Source organism: Pygocentrus nattereri, chromosome 26 (assembly GCF_015220715.1).
Source record: "Pygocentrus nattereri isolate fPygNat1 chromosome 26, fPygNat1.pri, whole genome shotgun sequence".
Lineage (NCBI taxonomy): Eukaryota > Metazoa > Chordata > Actinopteri > Characiformes > Serrasalmidae > Pygocentrus > Pygocentrus nattereri.
Genome location: NC_051236.1, coordinates 30,186,318 through 30,204,687, shown reverse-complemented (window position 1 = coordinate 30,204,687; position 18,370 = coordinate 30,186,318). Strand labels below are relative to the sequence as shown.

General features: G+C 40.2%; 1 protein-coding gene across 7 annotated transcripts in view; it reads left to right on the top strand.

Moving 5' to 3' along the window:
- The window catches only part of st3gal3a (ST3 beta-galactoside alpha-2,3-sialyltransferase 3a), a 94,355-nt gene that overhangs the window by 18,486 nt on the left and 57,499 nt on the right, over positions 1-18,370 (top strand). For all 7 annotated transcript variants that reach the window (XM_017684831.2, XM_017684828.2, XM_017684830.2 and 4 more), the window contains 2 exons: positions 1,577-1,669; positions 15,762-15,856. In XM_017684831.2, coding sequence (XP_017540320.1) covers positions 1,577-1,669; positions 15,762-15,856 — 188 coding nt within the window. The remainder of the gene's footprint in view (positions 1-1,576; positions 1,670-15,761; positions 15,857-18,370) is intronic.

Genomic DNA, 18,370 nt, shown 5'->3' with positions numbered 1-18,370 from the left:
GACTCCTAACACCACCTTGGCCTGCCTGTGTAAAATGATCAAATTGTAAGTCGCTCAGGATAAGAGCGTCAGCCAAATGCCGCAAATGTAAATTATAATCAGTGAAATCCAGTTAGTGTTTCTTCGTTCTTAGAAATGTTGGCGTCGTGGGCAGTACCTTTTTCACGAAGACATGAATGTTACTTCAACATTTTAACAGTTAGGTAAAGTTGCCACACCTGGAAACTACAGCAACGTGAATACAAATCTTCAGCAGCAGAATATTTTTGAAAGCCATTCATACAAAAATGCTCTCGCAGATAGATCATTGAACATCATGAAGCCAAATTGATTCGTACAACAATTGGTAACCAGAAGCCACAGCAACCAAATCTTGAGGAGCAGTTTTCTTAAGGAAGTGATTCAGCCAAAATTTGCATATGCGTATAACATAACATATTGCTCTGAATTCCGTTCATGATGGTCTTGCTAATTAGATGATGAGCTGAATCAGGTGCGTTTAATACGGGCATGTGCTGAAGTCTGCAGTTTTCTGGCCCTCTCAGACATGTGCGCACTAATGAGAACTGAAAGCTAGGGGGGTTTGCTTATTTGCATTTTGTCCATTTTTAGCCACGTTACCCTCTTCACCTTATTCCCTTTTTCACAAAGTTGTTTCATTAAGCCACACCAAGATTAAGATATATCTTTAGAAACAGAAATTTCTTAGAGATCAGCTAAAAATGCTGACACAGATAACAGCCCTTGAACGATATTAGGGCTAGTTTATGGAAGTTTTGGTTCATTTTTAAGATGAGGAACTGGCTGTGTCCTCAACACCATACGTGCCACATTATGTGGTGGGACAGGAAGCCACAGTAACTGGAAGACGGATCTAAGAAGCTAGGCTTTATCTCGTCATCATCAGCAGGAAAAGACTGGTCTGCCAAACACGCTGGTGCCAATAATGTAACAGGCAGAGGAAGCTAGCAGGGCCCAAAAGCAGCATAGCTGTGTTCTGTTGTAGCAGGATGTGTGAGGGCGTTCCCTCAGCAGTAGGATTCTTGTGCTACTACAACAGGAAAGCACAACAACCCAAAAAACAATTCCACTTTGTGCTGTGTTCTTGTTTTGGCCATTGGACGATGAATTTAATTACCATTTCAGGTGCTCATATTTATGGGTTGCATAGAGTGACGAGTGGTTGGTATACACACTGGACGTCAAGCTGAAAGTATATAAAACATTTTGGAAAGGTGCTCAGACACAGCTGATATACTGTATATAGCATCTGAAATGTCTTACTGTACTTCTATATCGGAGGTGTATCGTATCCCGGTACCAAAGAATGGATTCCTCTCATTAAATGATGCTTTGTTGGTTTTCTAACTGAAGGTAATACACATGCGTGGAACTTTAAATATGGCATTTTTCAGCAGATCTTGGTGCACAATTTCTACTTATTTGCTTCATTTCTTATGGTAACTTAACAGTATGTGAAATTCGACCGGGGTGTTCAAACTTTTACATACTACTGTGTCATGTCATTAAATGTGGATAGTTACCCTCGTTTTCTCTTTTTGTCTCTTTCTCTCAGGCCCTTGGAGCTGCAGTATAAATATGGCAATCTGAGTAAAGGAGAATGCAAGCCCGGCTACTCGGAAGCCAAGATGACCTCAATCTATCCAAAGTAAGTTTGTGTATTTTTTCCTTTTTACTCCCATTTTACAGCATGATTACTTGAGGATTGCTCTGTAATACTTCAACACACGTGCACGCATGCTGCTGTCCTGCAGTGTGACTCAGTAACTCATGGAGTCAGACTGAAGTGAATTAGGGCACTGAAGGATACTGTAGGCCTTTGTGTTAGCATCGCTCTGTCTGCCCTGAGGGCTTCTTACTAAGCTGACCTTCAATACGTTGCAATTTACCCTGTTAGTGATGGTGCTGTGAGTTACTGAGGCATTTTCCTTCCAAATTTAGCAATTTTACTGAAACTCCCTTGGACAGACGTTAAGTCATGGACAATAATCGTAATTAATCATAGTCACATTATTGAATAAAAACAATTGCAAGTAAAAACAGTTGTATGCAAAAGTTTGAACGTCCTTGGTGAAAAGATACATTTTGTTGATTTTCTAAGTGAAAAGTTGACACATCCTAATTTTCATTTCAGCAAGTAAATATTCAAATCGAATGTTAAATAAAGCAATTGCACTTAAATTAGCAGAAAAATGCCATATTTCATTTTGTTCTTTTTATTAGATAAAATTAGTTAGTACCCTGTGCTACCCTGGGCTCTTTTTATTAGGTAGTGTCGTACCCTGTGCTACCCTGGGCTCTTTTTATTAGGTAGTGTCGTACCCTGTGCTACCCTGGGCTCTTTTTATTAGGTAGTGTCGTACCCTGTGCTACCCTGGGCTCTTTTTATTAGATAGTGTAGTACCCTGTGCTACCCTGGGCTCTTTTTATTAGATAGTGTCGTACCCTGGGCTACCCTGGGCTCTTTTTATTAGGTAGTGTCGTACCCTGTGCTACCCTGGGCTCTTTTTATTAGATAGTGTAGTACCCTGTGCTACCCTGGGCTCTTTTTATTAGATAGTGTCGTACCCTGGGCTACCCTGGGCTCTTTTTATTAGATAGTGTAGTACCCTGTGCTACCCTGGGCTCTTTTTATTAGATAGTGTAGTACCCTGTGCTACACTGGGCTCTTTTTATTAGATAGTGTAGTACCCTGTGCTACACTGGGCTCTTTTTATTAGATAGTGTAGTACCCTGTGCTACCCTGGGCTCTTTTTATTAGATAGTGTAGTACCCTGTGCTACCCTGGGCTCTTTTTATTAGATAGTGTAGTACCCTGTGCTACCCTGGGCTCTTTTTATTAGGTAGTGTCGTACCCTGTGCTACCCTGGGCTCTTTTTATTAGATAGTGTAGTACCCTGTGCTACACTGGGCTCTTTTTATTAGATAGTGTAGTACCCTGTGCTACACTGGGCTCTTTTTATTAGATAGTGTAGTACCCTGTGCTACACTGGGCTCTTTTTATTAGATAGTGTAGTACCCTGTGCTACACTGGGCTCTTTTTATTAGATAGTGTAGTACCCTGTGCTACCCTGGGCTCTTTTTATTAGATAGTGTCGTACCCTGTGCTACCCTGGGCTCTTTTTATTAGGTAGTGTCGTACCCTGTGCTACCCTGGGCTCTTTTTATTAGATAGTGTAGTACCCTGTGCTACACTGGACTCTTTTTATTAGATAGTGTCGTACCCTGTGCTACCCTGGGCTCTTTTTATTAGGTAGTGTCGTACCCTGTGCTACCCTGGGCTCTTTTTATTAGATAGTGTAGTACCCTGTGCTACCCTGGGCTCTTTTTATTAGATAGTGTAGTACCCTGTGCTACACTGGGCTCTTTTTATTAGGTAGTGTCGTACCCTGTGCTACACTGGGCTCTTTTTATTAGGTAGTGTCGTACCCTGTGCTACCCTGGACTCTTTTTATTAGGTAGTGTCGTACCCTGTGCTACCCTGGGCTCTTTTTATTAGGTAGTGTAGTACCCTGTGCTACCCTGGGCTCTTTTTATTAGATAGTGTAGTACCCTGTGCTACCCTGGGCTCTTTTTATTAGATAGTGTAGTACCCTGTGCTACCCTGGGCTCTTTTTATTAGATAGTGTAGTACCCTGTGCTACCCTGGGCTCTTTTTATTAGATAGTGTAGTACCCTGTGCTACCCTGGGCTCTTTTTATTAGATAGTGTCGTACCCTGTGCTACCCTGGGCTCTTTTTATTAGATAGTGTCGTACCCTGTGCTACCCTGGGCTCTTTTTATTAGATAGTGTCGTACCCTGTGCTACCCTGGGCTCTTTTTATTAGATAGTGTCGTACCCTGTGCTACCCTGGGCTCTTTTTATTAGGTAGTGTCGTACCCTGTGCTACCCTGGGCTCTTTTTATTAGGTAGTGTAGTACCCTGTGCTATCCTGGGCTCTTTTTATTAGATAGTGTAGTACCCTGTGCTACCCTGGGCTCTTTTTATTAGATAGTGTAGTACCCTGTGCTACCCTGGGCTCTTTTTATTAGGTAGTGTAGTACCCTGTGCTACCCTGGGCTCTTTTTATTAGGTAGTGTAGTACCCTGTGCTACCCTGGGCTCTTTTTATTAGATAGTGTCGTACCCTGTGCTACACTGGACTCTTTTTATTAGGTAGTGTCGTACCCTGTGCTACCCTGGGCTCTTTTTATTAGGTAGTGTAGTACCCTGTGCTACCCTGGACTCTTTTTATTAGGTAGTGTAGTACCCTGTGCTACCCTGGGCTCTTTTTATTAGATAGTGTAGTACCCTGTGCTACCCTGGGCTCTTTTTATTAGATAGTGTAGTACCCTGTGCTACCCTGGGCTCTTTTTATTAGGTAGTGTAGTACCCTGTGCTACCCTGGGCTCTTTTTATTAGATAGTGTAGTACCCTGTGCTACACTGGACTCTTTTTATTAGGTAGTGTCGTACCCTGTGCTACACTGGACTCTTTTTATTAGGTAGTGTCGTACCCTGTGCTACACTGGACTCTTTTTATTAGGTAGTGTCGTACCCTGTGCTACCCTGGGCTCTTTTTATTAGGTAGTGTCGTACCCTGTGCTACCCTGGGCTCTTTTTATTAGGTAGTGTCGTACCCTGTGCTACACTGGGCTCTTTTTATTAGATAGTGTCGTACCCTGTGCTACACTGGGCTCTTTTTATTAGATAGTGTCGTACCCTGTGCTACACTGGGCTCTTTTTATTAGATAGTGTCGTACCCTGTGCTACACTGGGCTCTTTTTATTAGATAGTGTCGTACCCTGTGCTACACTGGGCTCTTTTTATTAGGTAGTGTAGTACCCTGTGCTACCCTGGGCTCTTTTTATTAGATAGTGTAGTACCCTGTGCTACCCTGGGCTCTTTTTATTAGGTAGTGTAGTACCCTGTGCAACCCTGGGCTCTTTTTATTAGGTAGTGTAGTACCCTGTGCTACCCTGGGCTCTTTTTATTAGGTAGTGTCGTACCCTGTGCTACACTGGACTCTTTTTATTAGGTAGTGTCGTACCCTGTGCTACCCTGGGCTCTTTTTATTAGATAGTGTCGTACCCTGTGCTACACTGGACTCTTTTTATTAGGTAGTGTAGTACCCTGTGCTACCCTGGGCTCTTTTTATTAGGTAGTGTCGTACCCTGTGCTACCCTGGGCTCTTTTTATTAGGTAGTGTCGTACCCTGTGCTACACTGGACTCTTTTTATTAGATAGTGTCGTACCCTGTGCTACCCTGGGCTCTTATTATTAGATAGTGTCGTACCCTGTGCTACCCTGGGCTCTTTTTATTAGATAGTGTCGTACCCTGTGCTACCCTGGGCTCTTTTTATTAGATAGTGTAGTACCCTGTGCTACACTGGGCTCTTTTTATTAGATAGTGTCGTACCCTGTGCTACCCTGGCCTCTTGGAAGAAACTGGAGGCAGGATTCAGTGTTTCAGCAACCATTACTTCAATTTTCACTCACCAACCAAACAAACCAAAACTTACACTGGGCACTTTTCAGTCCTTTTCTCCGTTTAACTTTTCAGCTCTTCACCCAGTCTTTTCACCATATGGTCCAGTGGACAGACGCACGCCACAGATACATTAACTTCTTTTCAGAGTAGAGCATTTCATTTCATTTTGCAAGCAACTTTTGCAAACTTTTGTATTTTTTTCCCTACAGCCTGAATATTTGGTGTCTGAAGTATGCTTCTTTGATCTTGCAGTGGGGCTGTGAGGCTAATGTAGCTAACAAGTAATGGAAGCTTAAACCAGTTAGCACTGTGCTAACTGCATACCTAAATCATCACACACTTGCATCAAACCACATTGAGTTGTTAAAGAATCTTAAATAGATTTATGTGGATAAAAGCACAGGTAAAACGTTGTGCCTCAGGATTACAGAGAGTACTTAGGTTTTAGCTGTGCTGAGTACTGTTGCAGACCTTAGGCACTGTGTCTTGGCTTTTTGACTGTATTTAGGGTAATTTTTTAGGGCCAAAGTATTCCTGTAACAAGTACTATAACATTAGTTGTGTTAGTGACGTAACAAAATGAAAGTTCTCAGCCAAAACTTCAATTGTGGACGCACTGACCTGAAAAACAAAAAAGTGGACCTGGTACGGTCTGCTGTGTGATGTGTTCAGAGTCAAGATCACAACATGCCTATGTGTGTGTCTCCAAGCTCTCGTAACCTATTTTGTAAAAATGTTGCTCTGTTTAATGGCCTGTGTGTGTGAGATTTTGTTTTTGACACCAAAAAAAATAAAAAACAACACATTTCCTCAAGTGAACCCCCTTTAGCACCAGCATCCAGCCAGAAGAGGCAGAGTGGCATAAAAAAAGAAACGTATCCTTTCGGCCACTGAATAATTCAGTATTGGAGACTCCACACTGTGAATACACCACACCACTCAGAGTATGTTTACTTAAGCCGTGTTATAAAGAAATCTTACCACCCGAGGGATACAAACTCGCTCTTAGCCGCTGTGCTTGGGGGGGCAGTGAGATCCCAGTGCGTGACAGAGCTGCAAACACCGTCCACATGATTGGTTTCATTAAGGCAGGGAGACACGCCAGAACAGTGCAGTGCCCACTCTCCCTAACAGAACTACCACAGTAGTTTTTGAAAATAGTTTGTGAAATAGCAGGAATAGTTTGTGAAAAAATGACTTCTTACCACAAATATAGTCAGATCAGGCAAGACATTTTGTGTCTGAAGTTTGCTTCGTTAGCGCTTTATTGGCTAATATAGCTGACAAATATTGAAAACTAATAGCCTTCAGTTTTGTAAACGGCATGCCCTAATAATCATGCACATAAACTTGATTGTAAATTTGATGTTGTATTATTAGTTCTGGGTCACAAACTCCACTCCAGTTCACCCCAAAGAGATTGAGTGGAGCTTCACTCCAGAGAATGTGGTGTCACTGCTCCACAGCCCAATGCTGGGGGCTTTACACCCCTCTAGCTGACCGTTGGCATTGAGCATGGTGACCTTAGGCTCATGTGCATCTTCTGCTCCATGGCATCCCATTCCATTGGCACTGTTTTTCTATTGCTGTGTGTGCACAATTGAACTCTGTATATATATGTGTGTGTGTGTGTGTGTGTGTGTGTGTGTGTGTGTGTGTGTGTGTGTGTGTGTGTATATATATATATATATATATATATATATATATATATATATATATATATATATATATATATATATATAAATAAATAAATACTGTATTTAACTAGCTAGAAAAGGTTTCTAGATACTTTCAGACATGTTGTGTGTGTGTGTGTGTGTGTGTGTGTGTGTGTGTGTATAGCATAGCTAAAAACAGTAGTTGCAGCCATCTCTTCTGAATTTTGCCTATAGTTTGATAACAGGATATCATACAGTGTCAGAAACCACAAATTCTGTGAAGGATTATCTGGCATAGTTTAAGGCAAGCGTGTGGTGTTACAGGTACATTGCACATTAGTATTGCTAGGAATGCATGATGATACCAGATTTATATCAGTAGTTGATTTTTAAAAAATCATCGGCATCAGGCTGATGCTTTTAATTGGCCAGTATTGTGTACAGTGATATTTGGTGACGCGTTTATTGTAACCTGCAGCTACTCAGCCTGTTGATCAGCTCCTTCAGAAATCTAAAAAATTCAAACATTCCTAAAGCTACAACGAATACAGCAACGATTACGGAATTTATCACTCTGGATCTTCAGTTGTTCTCTGTTTTGGGTTTTGATGGCCGTCACCAAACCCAGTTGTTGTTGTTGTTTTTCAGACGTAGCCCTACTGGAGCTACACAGCATTTTAGGGACACATTCATAGGCTCATTAATGATAAAGTGATGTCCGTTAGCCTTTCCGCAGTCATGCCAGACCGGCTGCCTTTCTCTGTGTAAATTTCAAGGCACATGTGATCTACTGCGTCTTTCGGTGGTCTCAGTATGGCTTGTAGTAATGCTGCAGAAGTTGAGTCATGGAGCGCTGGTGTGCACCTCCATAAAGACAATGGCTTCAAGTTTTTGAACGCTGTGACGTGGCGTGTCCAGTGTGCAGAGGCCTTTACAGAAGACAGTTTTACACGCCCATGATGTAAAGAAAAGTGCATGTGAAGTATCAGACATCAGCATCAACATTGGCAGATGTGTACATGTCAGATATCTGCTATCTGCGTCGGCCCGAAATTCCCATAACAGCGCATCCCTACTGATAGCTATGATTGCTTGTTAGCTACATTAGCCCAGCAGTTTGTTACCTGCATTATTCAGCAGTTTTCTTTTGAAGCATTTACAAGCTAGTAAGTGAGATTTCCTTGCACATCTGGCACCATTTTATTGTCTGTGGTTGTTTTTTGTTCCATCAACGTTGGCAGGTCTATCTATGACAACCAGTGACCAACTCTACAGCCCCAAGAAGACTTATTTGTAAAATACCTTGTATTTTTCTGCCCATTTTTGTCCACATGTCAGGAGTAGCCAACATTTTTTTTACTCCTCATTCTACCGCTGTATGTAGGCTAAATGGTCCACTTTCCTGTGCCAGTCAGACCTGACACACAATCATATCTAGGAGTAAACAAGCAACAGTTAGCTAGCATTTAACTCTGCACTCACAGATAGAAAATGTGAGGCAGGTTTGTGGCTGGACAGTGATTTTATTTTAAAAATATTATAAACTCAAAGGATAGTGAGTGCAGGTGGGCAGCAGGGTATGTCAACCCAGACACTGTCACTTTAGCTAGGAACAAGGTATGTCATAAGCTGTTGAAGTAGGGAAAAATCAAGTGAACTGGAAGTACATCGTGTCAACCGACATGATTTACCCATTTAAATATGGTTTAAGGGCTGATTTGGAGGTGCGGTTGTATTAAGCTAGAATGCAAAGATCTAGTCTAGTCTAATATACCACTGGCTTCTTCCAATCCTGTGCCTTACACCCACATACTAAAAAGCCATGCTCTGCGCCTGGGTTCTGCTTTATGCTGAGAGGTAATGTACCAGGCTCATGAGACAACATTTTGAATGGAGAGCTGCCTTGGTACAGTTTAGGCTGGCCTGTGCTCTTGTAGATGTGTAGGAGAGTGTAATTTGTCTTTATTAGGGTTGTTTTTCACAAAACAGGGGACAGTTGAGGCAGAGAGGAAATGGCTGATTAACTGTTTTCAGGGTTTCTCCTGATTGGTCTTGGAACTAATCTGATATTACCTAGAAGTTTTAGAAAAGTGGGTTTCTGTGCTTCAGATGTGCTCTAAGTGGAGATATTGTGAAGGATCTACATGTAAATCAATCAGTCAGTTACCCAGCTGCACCTATTAAGCGCTAGATAGGATTAGTTTTACATAAGAAGGTGTGGTAACATCGTTTTTGCCAGTATTTTAGTCCCGTCCGAATGCGTCCTTTCAGCCACTTTACCGACTGCACGCTCCCACATCACTAAAGATTCGGGTGACTTCTGCTTTCTGTGCATTGAGCTGTAAGCTGTAAATTTACATGGGGTCCTGTGGTAATTTCCCCTGTTACTGGTGTTTCTCTGTGATTTTATTGCCACCCAGTATAACCATGTTTTTTCCCCTCCTCCTCTGGATAAAATTACAGGCTGAATTACTGTTTCAAACCAAACTCGGTGGTATGGTGATAATGTTAGTCCTTTGTACAATCACATCTCCATGGGTTTCCAGGCAGATGTTTGCTTTATTTTAACTTTTTTCCCCCACATATGCACATGGGCTTTTAGGAAATTGGTAAATTTTAGAAAGTTATTTTTAGAAATAAATACTAGTTGTGTCTCTCTTTTTTTAAAGATCTAATGTTAGATTCTAATAAGATAAAATACAACCCACTAGAAAGTGATTCTTTTATTGCTGACGCAGTGCATTCACTTAAGAGAGCCAGGTAGAATATCAGGGTAAACAGAATGATTGCCAAATGAAATGCTTTGACATGTTTTCCACTCTTTTCTGGAGTAAAGGCAGTGTGTAAATCAAGCAGCCACTCCAATCTCTCTCATTTATGCTGAGAGTTCTTGGGCATCACTACATCTCCCAATGGAAAACTATTACAGTCTGAATAGGACCTTAATGAATAAGTTGTAGAATAAATGATTCCCAACCTCAGTCGTCCTCAGTTTAGGGTGAGCTATGTAGTCTGTAAGAATGCTTGTCGGTTTTGAGCAGTTTGAACATTGTAAGATGATATTGTTTGGAACGCATAGTTATTTATTTGTTTTTAAATCCTTGATTATTAAGGGAAACGGTCTGTGTAATGGTGTATAGATAGTAGATCATATGATCTATGATCTGTGGGTAATCAGAAAATCCTGAAGCTCTGAAATCAACTGCTAACTGAGTAAATGCCCATTCTGTGACCAGGCCTTTACCAGTTTACTTGGTGTGCAGTTTAGCGTTGTTTTGGAGCTTCTTCACTCTGCGTTACAAATCATAACACAGGACATTATGGTAAGAAGCCATGGAGAATTTATTATTATTATTATTATATTTTTTTTTTAATTAAATGTAGGGAAATCAAAGTGTTTTAGTGTGATAACAATTTTTAATAGACCTGAAGTGAAATGAAAAGAGCACCACGCCAGCCGAACAAAGAAAAAATAGGCAAAATATTTAAATGGCAGTAAATGCAGTTGCTGTTGGAAAATAAATATTAATTTTAATATCAGTTTCAATATCAATTATTTTGGGAAGACCTTCATCACTTTGAAATATTGCACATTGCATTCACGGCGGAGTGTTTCCACAGCTTGTAAAAGTGCTCAGTGACATGGGCATGGGATCGAGAGCAGGAGGGGGGTGGGTGTGTGTGCGTATGAGAGTGTGTGCTTGCGTTTGGAGCTGGTGTGAGTGTGGGGCCTCAGCGCTGCTACTCTCAAACGCAATGCCTTTAAGTGGAGCCAGATGGCAACACTAAATAGACCATTACATCTTAAATGTTTGTTGAGACACTAAACCTACAAAACTTAGTTAGCCATGTAATTTACATCTGACACGCATAGTTGAACATGCCCTTGGAGTGCTCTAACTGAATTTGACTTCAGATGTGAGCTGTGGACCTGGAAAAATAAACATGGATTTAACAATAAACCCTTTAGGACGTAAAGAGTAGTGCATGTTTACAGCACTGTGTGCTGCGTAGTGCGTGTGCATACTATATATCAGCACTGCCTACATACATTTCCTTCATTTTGCTGTATTATATTGTTGTGTGTTATATTGTGATTTGCCATACCAAGGGTATGATGGAACAAAATCGAAAAAGGATATGTTAAAATAGGAAGGCTAGAAATGTATTTTACCGTAATTTTACATTTACGTTTATGGCATTTGGCTGACGCTCTTATCCTGAGCGACTTACAATTTTTGATCATTTTACACAGGTAGGCCAAGGCGGTGTTAGGAGTCTTGCCCAAGGACTCTTATTGGTGTAGTGTAGGGTGTTTACCCAGGTGGGGACTGAACCCCAGTCTACAGTGTAGAAGGCAGAGGTGTTAACCACTACACTATCCAACCACTAACCCTTTTTTTTTTTTAACCCTTGGTCTGTATGTCTTGAATCTCACTTCTTATGTTTTGTTTAATTCTATGACGTGTAGCTCACTGAAGCAAGCAAATAACTTGGAACACCTAAACTTTTAGCTGATGCCACCGTTGTGTTTGTAAGTGCCATAGAAGGTGTTTAATTATAATCTGAGGTAGAAGTTATTATACAGCAGTTATTTAACAGGTCATTCATTTTTGTGGCAGATTCCGATTTCTTTATGGCTGTATTGTTCAAATGCTGATTTTTGGCTGATATTTTTCAGTATTTGCATTGCATATGACAATTGTGTGTTCACTGGTCTGTATATTTTCTGTCTTCCCTTGATGAAGAGTAACAAATACCCAAATAGTGATTTCAGTATTTTAATGCTGGCTACTCAAAACGGTTAATGGTATCCATGCACATCCCTAGTAATATTATATGAGTCATTATGTAGCTGTATAGCACAAACAGCAGTAATAACCAGATGTGTAGGGGTTAGAACTGATTTTTAGTGTGCAGTGTTAAGAGTATGCCAGAACCAGGGGTGTTTGGATCCCGCAGTAGGTGTACGTGTTTATATGTGTATGTGACATTCAGGGTCCCGGTACCTTCAGAGAAAGCTTGTCCTCTTCATTTACACCGTCATGCTGTGAGGAAGGCCAGACCTTTTCTCTGGCTCTTTGTCCACAGTGTTCCTGGGAAAGAACCAGTTCTCCTCCAGAACACCTGTGTTATTACTACAAGCCTGTGTAAAGGGGATTTCTGTACATCATAACTAAAGCGCTAAGAGGATTTTTCTAAGCCAACAAGTTGTTCATATCATAGCAGTGTTGAATAATCACACTTGTGCTTTTGGCCATGTGGACAGTCGGTACTAATTCAGATTTTTTTTTTTGTTTGAGTATAAAGTAGTATTAGGGTCAGAGTGGTAATTATTCACAGAACTGTGTCTGGTTGGAGAGAAAAGGGTTTATATTGGACTTATTGGGTGATGCATAACATTTGATGCTTATCATGCAGCCATGTACCAAACATGTACCAAAATGTTGAACTTGTAGGGTAATACAGCTAACGATGTCACTTCTATTAGAAAAGAGGCCAAAGGACCACTTAGCCTTGATTCCACCATGCATGGAGATGTCTGATAGTCCGCTGTGGTTAGGGTACTGTCCTTTATATCATAGCGTACAGTAGCATTTCTGTTCTCTTGGGAGGAACAGAATAGATTGAGGATAATACAGTAAAAAGCCACGAGTTTGTGCATTTTATGTACGTCTTGCAGGGGCTGCCATTGCATTTTTGTCCACAACATTTCCTGTTTTGGCCACAAAAAATACAAATAAGCATCTTGGTTTTCAGGTCGTCTCAACTGTTAGTGCTCAGTGAACCATTTAAGCTCACTCCACCATTTAAGAATGAACTGTTTGTTTGTTTGTTTTTTATTAATGGTGCTTTTTGGGGAAACTCTGCCCTGACCAGTTGAATTTTCACACAATCACAACTATCCACCATTAATAACATAACAACCTTACACTTTCCCATTTGAGCGATCCAGAGCCTGTTTGGTGGGGGATCAGATCAGATCAGGTTGCCATCATGATTTATTTTCAATAAATATTTCTGTTTCTTTTTTTTTTGGTACTAATTCATGTTTGTTGATTCTAGGTGCACTGCCTGCATGGTAAATGTTTCTATAATTATGACCACATTTTTAATTTTGGCCCCAAGGTCCACTGACTTTGTCTGTGGCCCTGGTGACCACTGCAGATTGCAGTATGCCCCTGAGTATTTTATAATGGCTTTAAACAGAGCTCAACCACTCAAAGCTTAGAATGGGAACCTCCTCCTGTCTGATAAAGAGCATTTTAAAAGCAATATTGCAAGTAATCGTTTTTAATTCCTATGCTATTATAACATTTTGGTGGCATAAAGCATCCCTTTACATCTGATGTTTAAACTAGTAGTGGTCTGGCTTTGATATAGCTTTGACAGTGTGGGGTTTGTTGAGCTGTTTTGGCACATAAAAGAAGCTTTATAGAAGTCGGGTATCTAAACGCCGTCAGTTTGCCTCCGGAAGACGTGAAGGTTTCTTTGGTTTCAGGCTTTGAAGTGTCTGTTTCCCTGTGTTTTCTCCCACCTCATAAAGCTGCTTGTGTTGACTTACAGTTGCCGCCAGATTGACCGACTGCTGTGGTGAAGAGAAAGAGAGGTTTAGATTTTTATCAGTGGTGTGGCTGTAAATCTCGTCTGCAGGATTAGCACCAAATAATTCTCAGATCAAACGCAGTTTTATAAAGTGCTGTACACCCTTAAGAAAAAGCTTCCTGAGTAGCTCTTTTGCTTGGATGTGTGATTTGTAGTAAAAATGTTTGTACGTGTTGTTGACTGTGGCGTATAAGGCTCTTTTAAAAAGGTCGCGGACACTCTTGTAGCTTATTGACTGAAACGCTTCTTTAAAGAACCATCAGTTTAAATGTCTTTTTTAGGAAAACCAAAACTCTGCGTATGTAAATCATCACAAACAGCAGAGACGGTTGGGTTTGATTGCCTGCATGAGCGCGCTGTACTAATAAAACCTCAAGCAAGACTCCTAACGCTCTAATTGTAAATAAGTGTGAATGATTGTGCCGCTGTATGAAATAATTAAACTTTAAAGAAGCTAGCAATGGATATTAGTGATGTGGGCAAGGATGCAGTCAGGAAAAAGAGCAACTAGTTTGGTTAATGTTTAATGTTTATTACTGAACTTATTTAAAGCAGTGCTCTAACAGCTGAGTGTTCCCTGTATATTGGCTTCATTGCGCTGTATGTTCATATGTACTGGATGTTTGGAAAATGGGAAATTTAAAGATCACTTATTGCTGGCATTAAAGCTCAAATGATACGGCTAGCTTACGTTCTGCAGTGTCATTCATGTCAGCTGAAATAACAGTTGCTGGCTTAAAATCCCAAAGATTCAAACAATTGCCAAAGATGTTATCATGGCCTCTAAAGTTTTACTTAATGGTTTTTTTTGGTCTAATATGTAAATCAGACATTGAAAGGTACACTCATGGACATGGCTGCCGATTGAGCTCGTGATGACCAGTAGTAAAAAGCAAAATACAGAAAGAATTGCTGATATGTGAAACCGCAATAACAACAATAGTAATATTGTTAATAATGCAATAAACGCTTATTGTTCAAAATGAAAAGAACTAACTGTTCACTACAGTATTTAGCTTTACTGAGCAGTTCTTATATAGATCCTTCTACAGAATTGGAGGTCAGAGCTGAAAACACATTTCCGACTTTGATTTTAGACTCAAATCCTTTTGCTTCGAGTTACCTTATTCCTTAATTATGTCTATTTTATTAACAAATTATTGAACATTGTTTTGGCAGTGACTAAATAAAATCAGAACACTGAACCTTTACTAGATGTTTCAGCAGTAGCTGTGTGACTATTTTAGCTACGTTTGACCGTGACTCAGAAATGCAGTACATGACTAGAAACACAGCTTTGAACAGTTATAAACCTTTTCATAAGAACTGCCCATATAAAAATACATATTTAATAAAATGGAATAAAAGGACTCTTTTAAAAGAGGATTGAACACTAAAACTTTTAGTATGAAACACCAGCTGTTCATGTTTTGTGAACATTTCATGATGAGCATGTCAATATTGCTTGGTATAAAAGCCTTTCATATTAATGTTCAGTAAAAGTTAAAAAGACTTTTCGCTTCTAGTGTAAAGTTTCCATTTTGAAGTTTTTCGTCTGACAGGCTTACATGATCACTTTTCACACATTAGTTTTCACTTAAAGTCCCTCAGAGACCTCTCTGTCGTTTGCGTCAAATTGTTCTGTCTTTGTTTTATTTTGTTTAAGCTCTATTCCTTTGCCCTCTCTGTCGTTCATGTGGCTGCTCAGGGGTGTTTGAGGCAAGGCCAGGTCAACCCTATTGTGTTCATCTCTTGTCTACTGATAAACACGCCGCCAGCCAGAGGATTATCGGTCATCCAGCACATATAATCCCCTCAAGTATTCCAGTATTTATCAGTATATCTCCCTCTTTCTACTGCTGGCTCATGTGTGCAGGCGGAGTGGTTTGTTTTATTTATTTATTTATTTATTTATTTTCAGTGTGCTGATGTGCTGTTACTTTTCTTGCTTATTTTAACTTTTCTCTTTCTCTCTTTATTTCCATTTTTCTTTTTATCCATCTGCAGGTTCGTCAAACCAGTCCCCATGTTCCTCGAGCCAAATTTTAAACGGCTAGCGAAGATAAGCAGTTACCCGCCTCCTTTCGGCATAAAAACACAAGGTATGACTCTGGAGTCTGCATCTGTTTCACACTGCCAACACAGGAAGGAGCTTTGCCTCTATAACGCCATTTGGATTCAATTCAGATTATTAACACTAATTTCTCGTTAAAGTAAATTTTATTTCCTGTAATCTGCTGTTCCCCTCAGGAATGCTCTTGCAGCACTGTACACCCAAAATGCCTGAACAAGTTTGCAGTAACCACTATCAATCTAACGTTTGGTGCAGTGTGTGGTATCATTTAAATCTAGAGATCATAAAGAACCTTCCGTGCCTGCACGATAATATTGTGGAGGAAGTTTAGAGCCTAGGGGATGTGAAATATCCTAGTCCCGGTTCGTCACCCTCATGCTGTTCCTCTATGCTGCACAGCCAAAAGGCTGTCAGCACAGCTAATCTGCCTACTTCAACAGGACTGGGCCCATATGTGGACGAAATGGGAGTTAGCAAGGTTTCCAGTGACCTTAAGAGCGTTTACGTAATTTCCTGCAAAAGCTGTCATAATGTTTGCTTTATTTAAAAACTCACATATTTCCATAAAGAAACTCTCATTTTTTTTTCTTTAGCTTCAAAATGGACGTAATATACAGAGAATCGATTAATATTGGCCATGGAAGTGATGCAGCTAATCACATGAAAGCTGCCCTTATATGTACATAGAAAGTGACCTGCAGTTCATTAAGTACACCTCCTTGTATCTACACTCAAGATAGATGTGCTTGAGGTGGGCGTTCAGTTTTCTGTACAGTAAATCTTTATTTGAGCAGAAAAACATTTTTGAATAAAAAGAAAAAAGCTAATACAATAAGAAGTCCGTATGTTCCGTTTGCCATTTCCAAGCCTCTCCTTGTGGAAACCCAGGATTATTCGTAGTGGTCATCCAGCATCTGCTTTGGCTAATCAGTGCTCCGTTATGTTGAATCAAGTGTAGTGGTGATGGATTTTGGCAAATTTATGTGATGGCTGGAAGAGTCCAGTTAAAACCTGGAACCAAACTTTATTCTTAAAAATTAAGGAGAAATTATATATATATATATATATATATATATATATATATATATATATATATATATATATATATATATATATATATATATATAACCTTTTAACTCAGCAGTGAGTGTTTTTGCCTATATATATATATATATATATAGGCAAAAACACTCACTGCTGAGTTAAAAGGTTTTAAACAATGTGCTTCAGTGCCTAAGACTTAGCTCTACTAAGCTCAGTACTGTATATTCAACAAGAATGTATGTTGAAAGAAATGCATGCAATAAATTTAGTCATGCCTTAATTTCTATATATGTACATTTGCATTAGTTTTTTTTTGTAATAGTTTTTGTGCAGCATTCCCAAATCATTCCCTCTAGGCCAGGGGTTCTCAACCTTTTTCACCCCGAGCCCACCTGTTTATAACTGTAAAGCATAGCGGCCCCCAGAAAAGCTAGAATTATTTTTTTTTTTTGTTTTCTTTTTTCTTAATTGCTCATACTGAAAACCTATAAATCAGGGCCTGAAAAAGATCTGATCTCCTACATCACTTCAATCACAGAAACCAAAATGTTATACATCATGTTAAAAAAAGTTTGCAAAGAGGTCAAAAGGGGGGGAAAGGGTAGATTTGGAGTTGCAGTCCATCGTGATTTCACTGAAAATACCTTTGTGTCTTTCCCACAGGAGTAACTGTTTGTTGTGGAGATGTTTTGAGGCTTTTAGCGCCTCATTTGAAATGAACCTCACTCTGCTCATGCCTTTTGGATCAGCGTTGCTACAGTCAACAATAATAATAAACCTTACTTAATATCTGCTCCTTTCTCATTAGTTTATCAAGTTGAGTTTAACCACCCAGGTCGCTGATGCTTCGCTGTTATTTTAAGGCTTGTCTGTTGTTTTTATCAGCTGCAGCTTGAACTGCAGGAGCGATGTTAGAGCAATAAGTCAATCGTTAAAGCAGGCAGAGTACAGCGCTGATGTGCTTCTAGAAGAAATGGAAAGCCGGTTCTACTGATGAGTTCCCACCAGCAGTGGACCGTATAGGGCTCGTTTGGAAGCAGACTGAGACCTGCGGATTACAGCTGTTTGTTTCAGACCTGAATGCGGGTGGAGTGTTCACACACGTCAAAACGGAGCAAACTAAAGATAAAAAGTTTCATTGGCCTGCACTGAACGAGGTAGGAGAAACCCCGCAAAGAACCTTTTCGTCTCTGGCTAACCGGCGGGTGCAGTGTTTCAAAATGTGGTGTTTTTGTTTGTGTCTCTACCAGCCCACAACGAACTACTGCCTCCCTGCGAGTTCAGACCCATGGACCACTGGGGAGTGCTTTATGGCCCACTGGTGGTCCGTGGCACACAGATTGACAAACCCTGCTCTAGGATGAACAGAACAAAGCTTTTCTGCATTACTGATGTTTGTCAGTGTTACTGAATATGGCCATTTTCATCACCTACACCTCAGCTGGAAACCTGCCCATTGTTGATTTTACTGTCTGCCTTTTAATACACTGTATTGCTT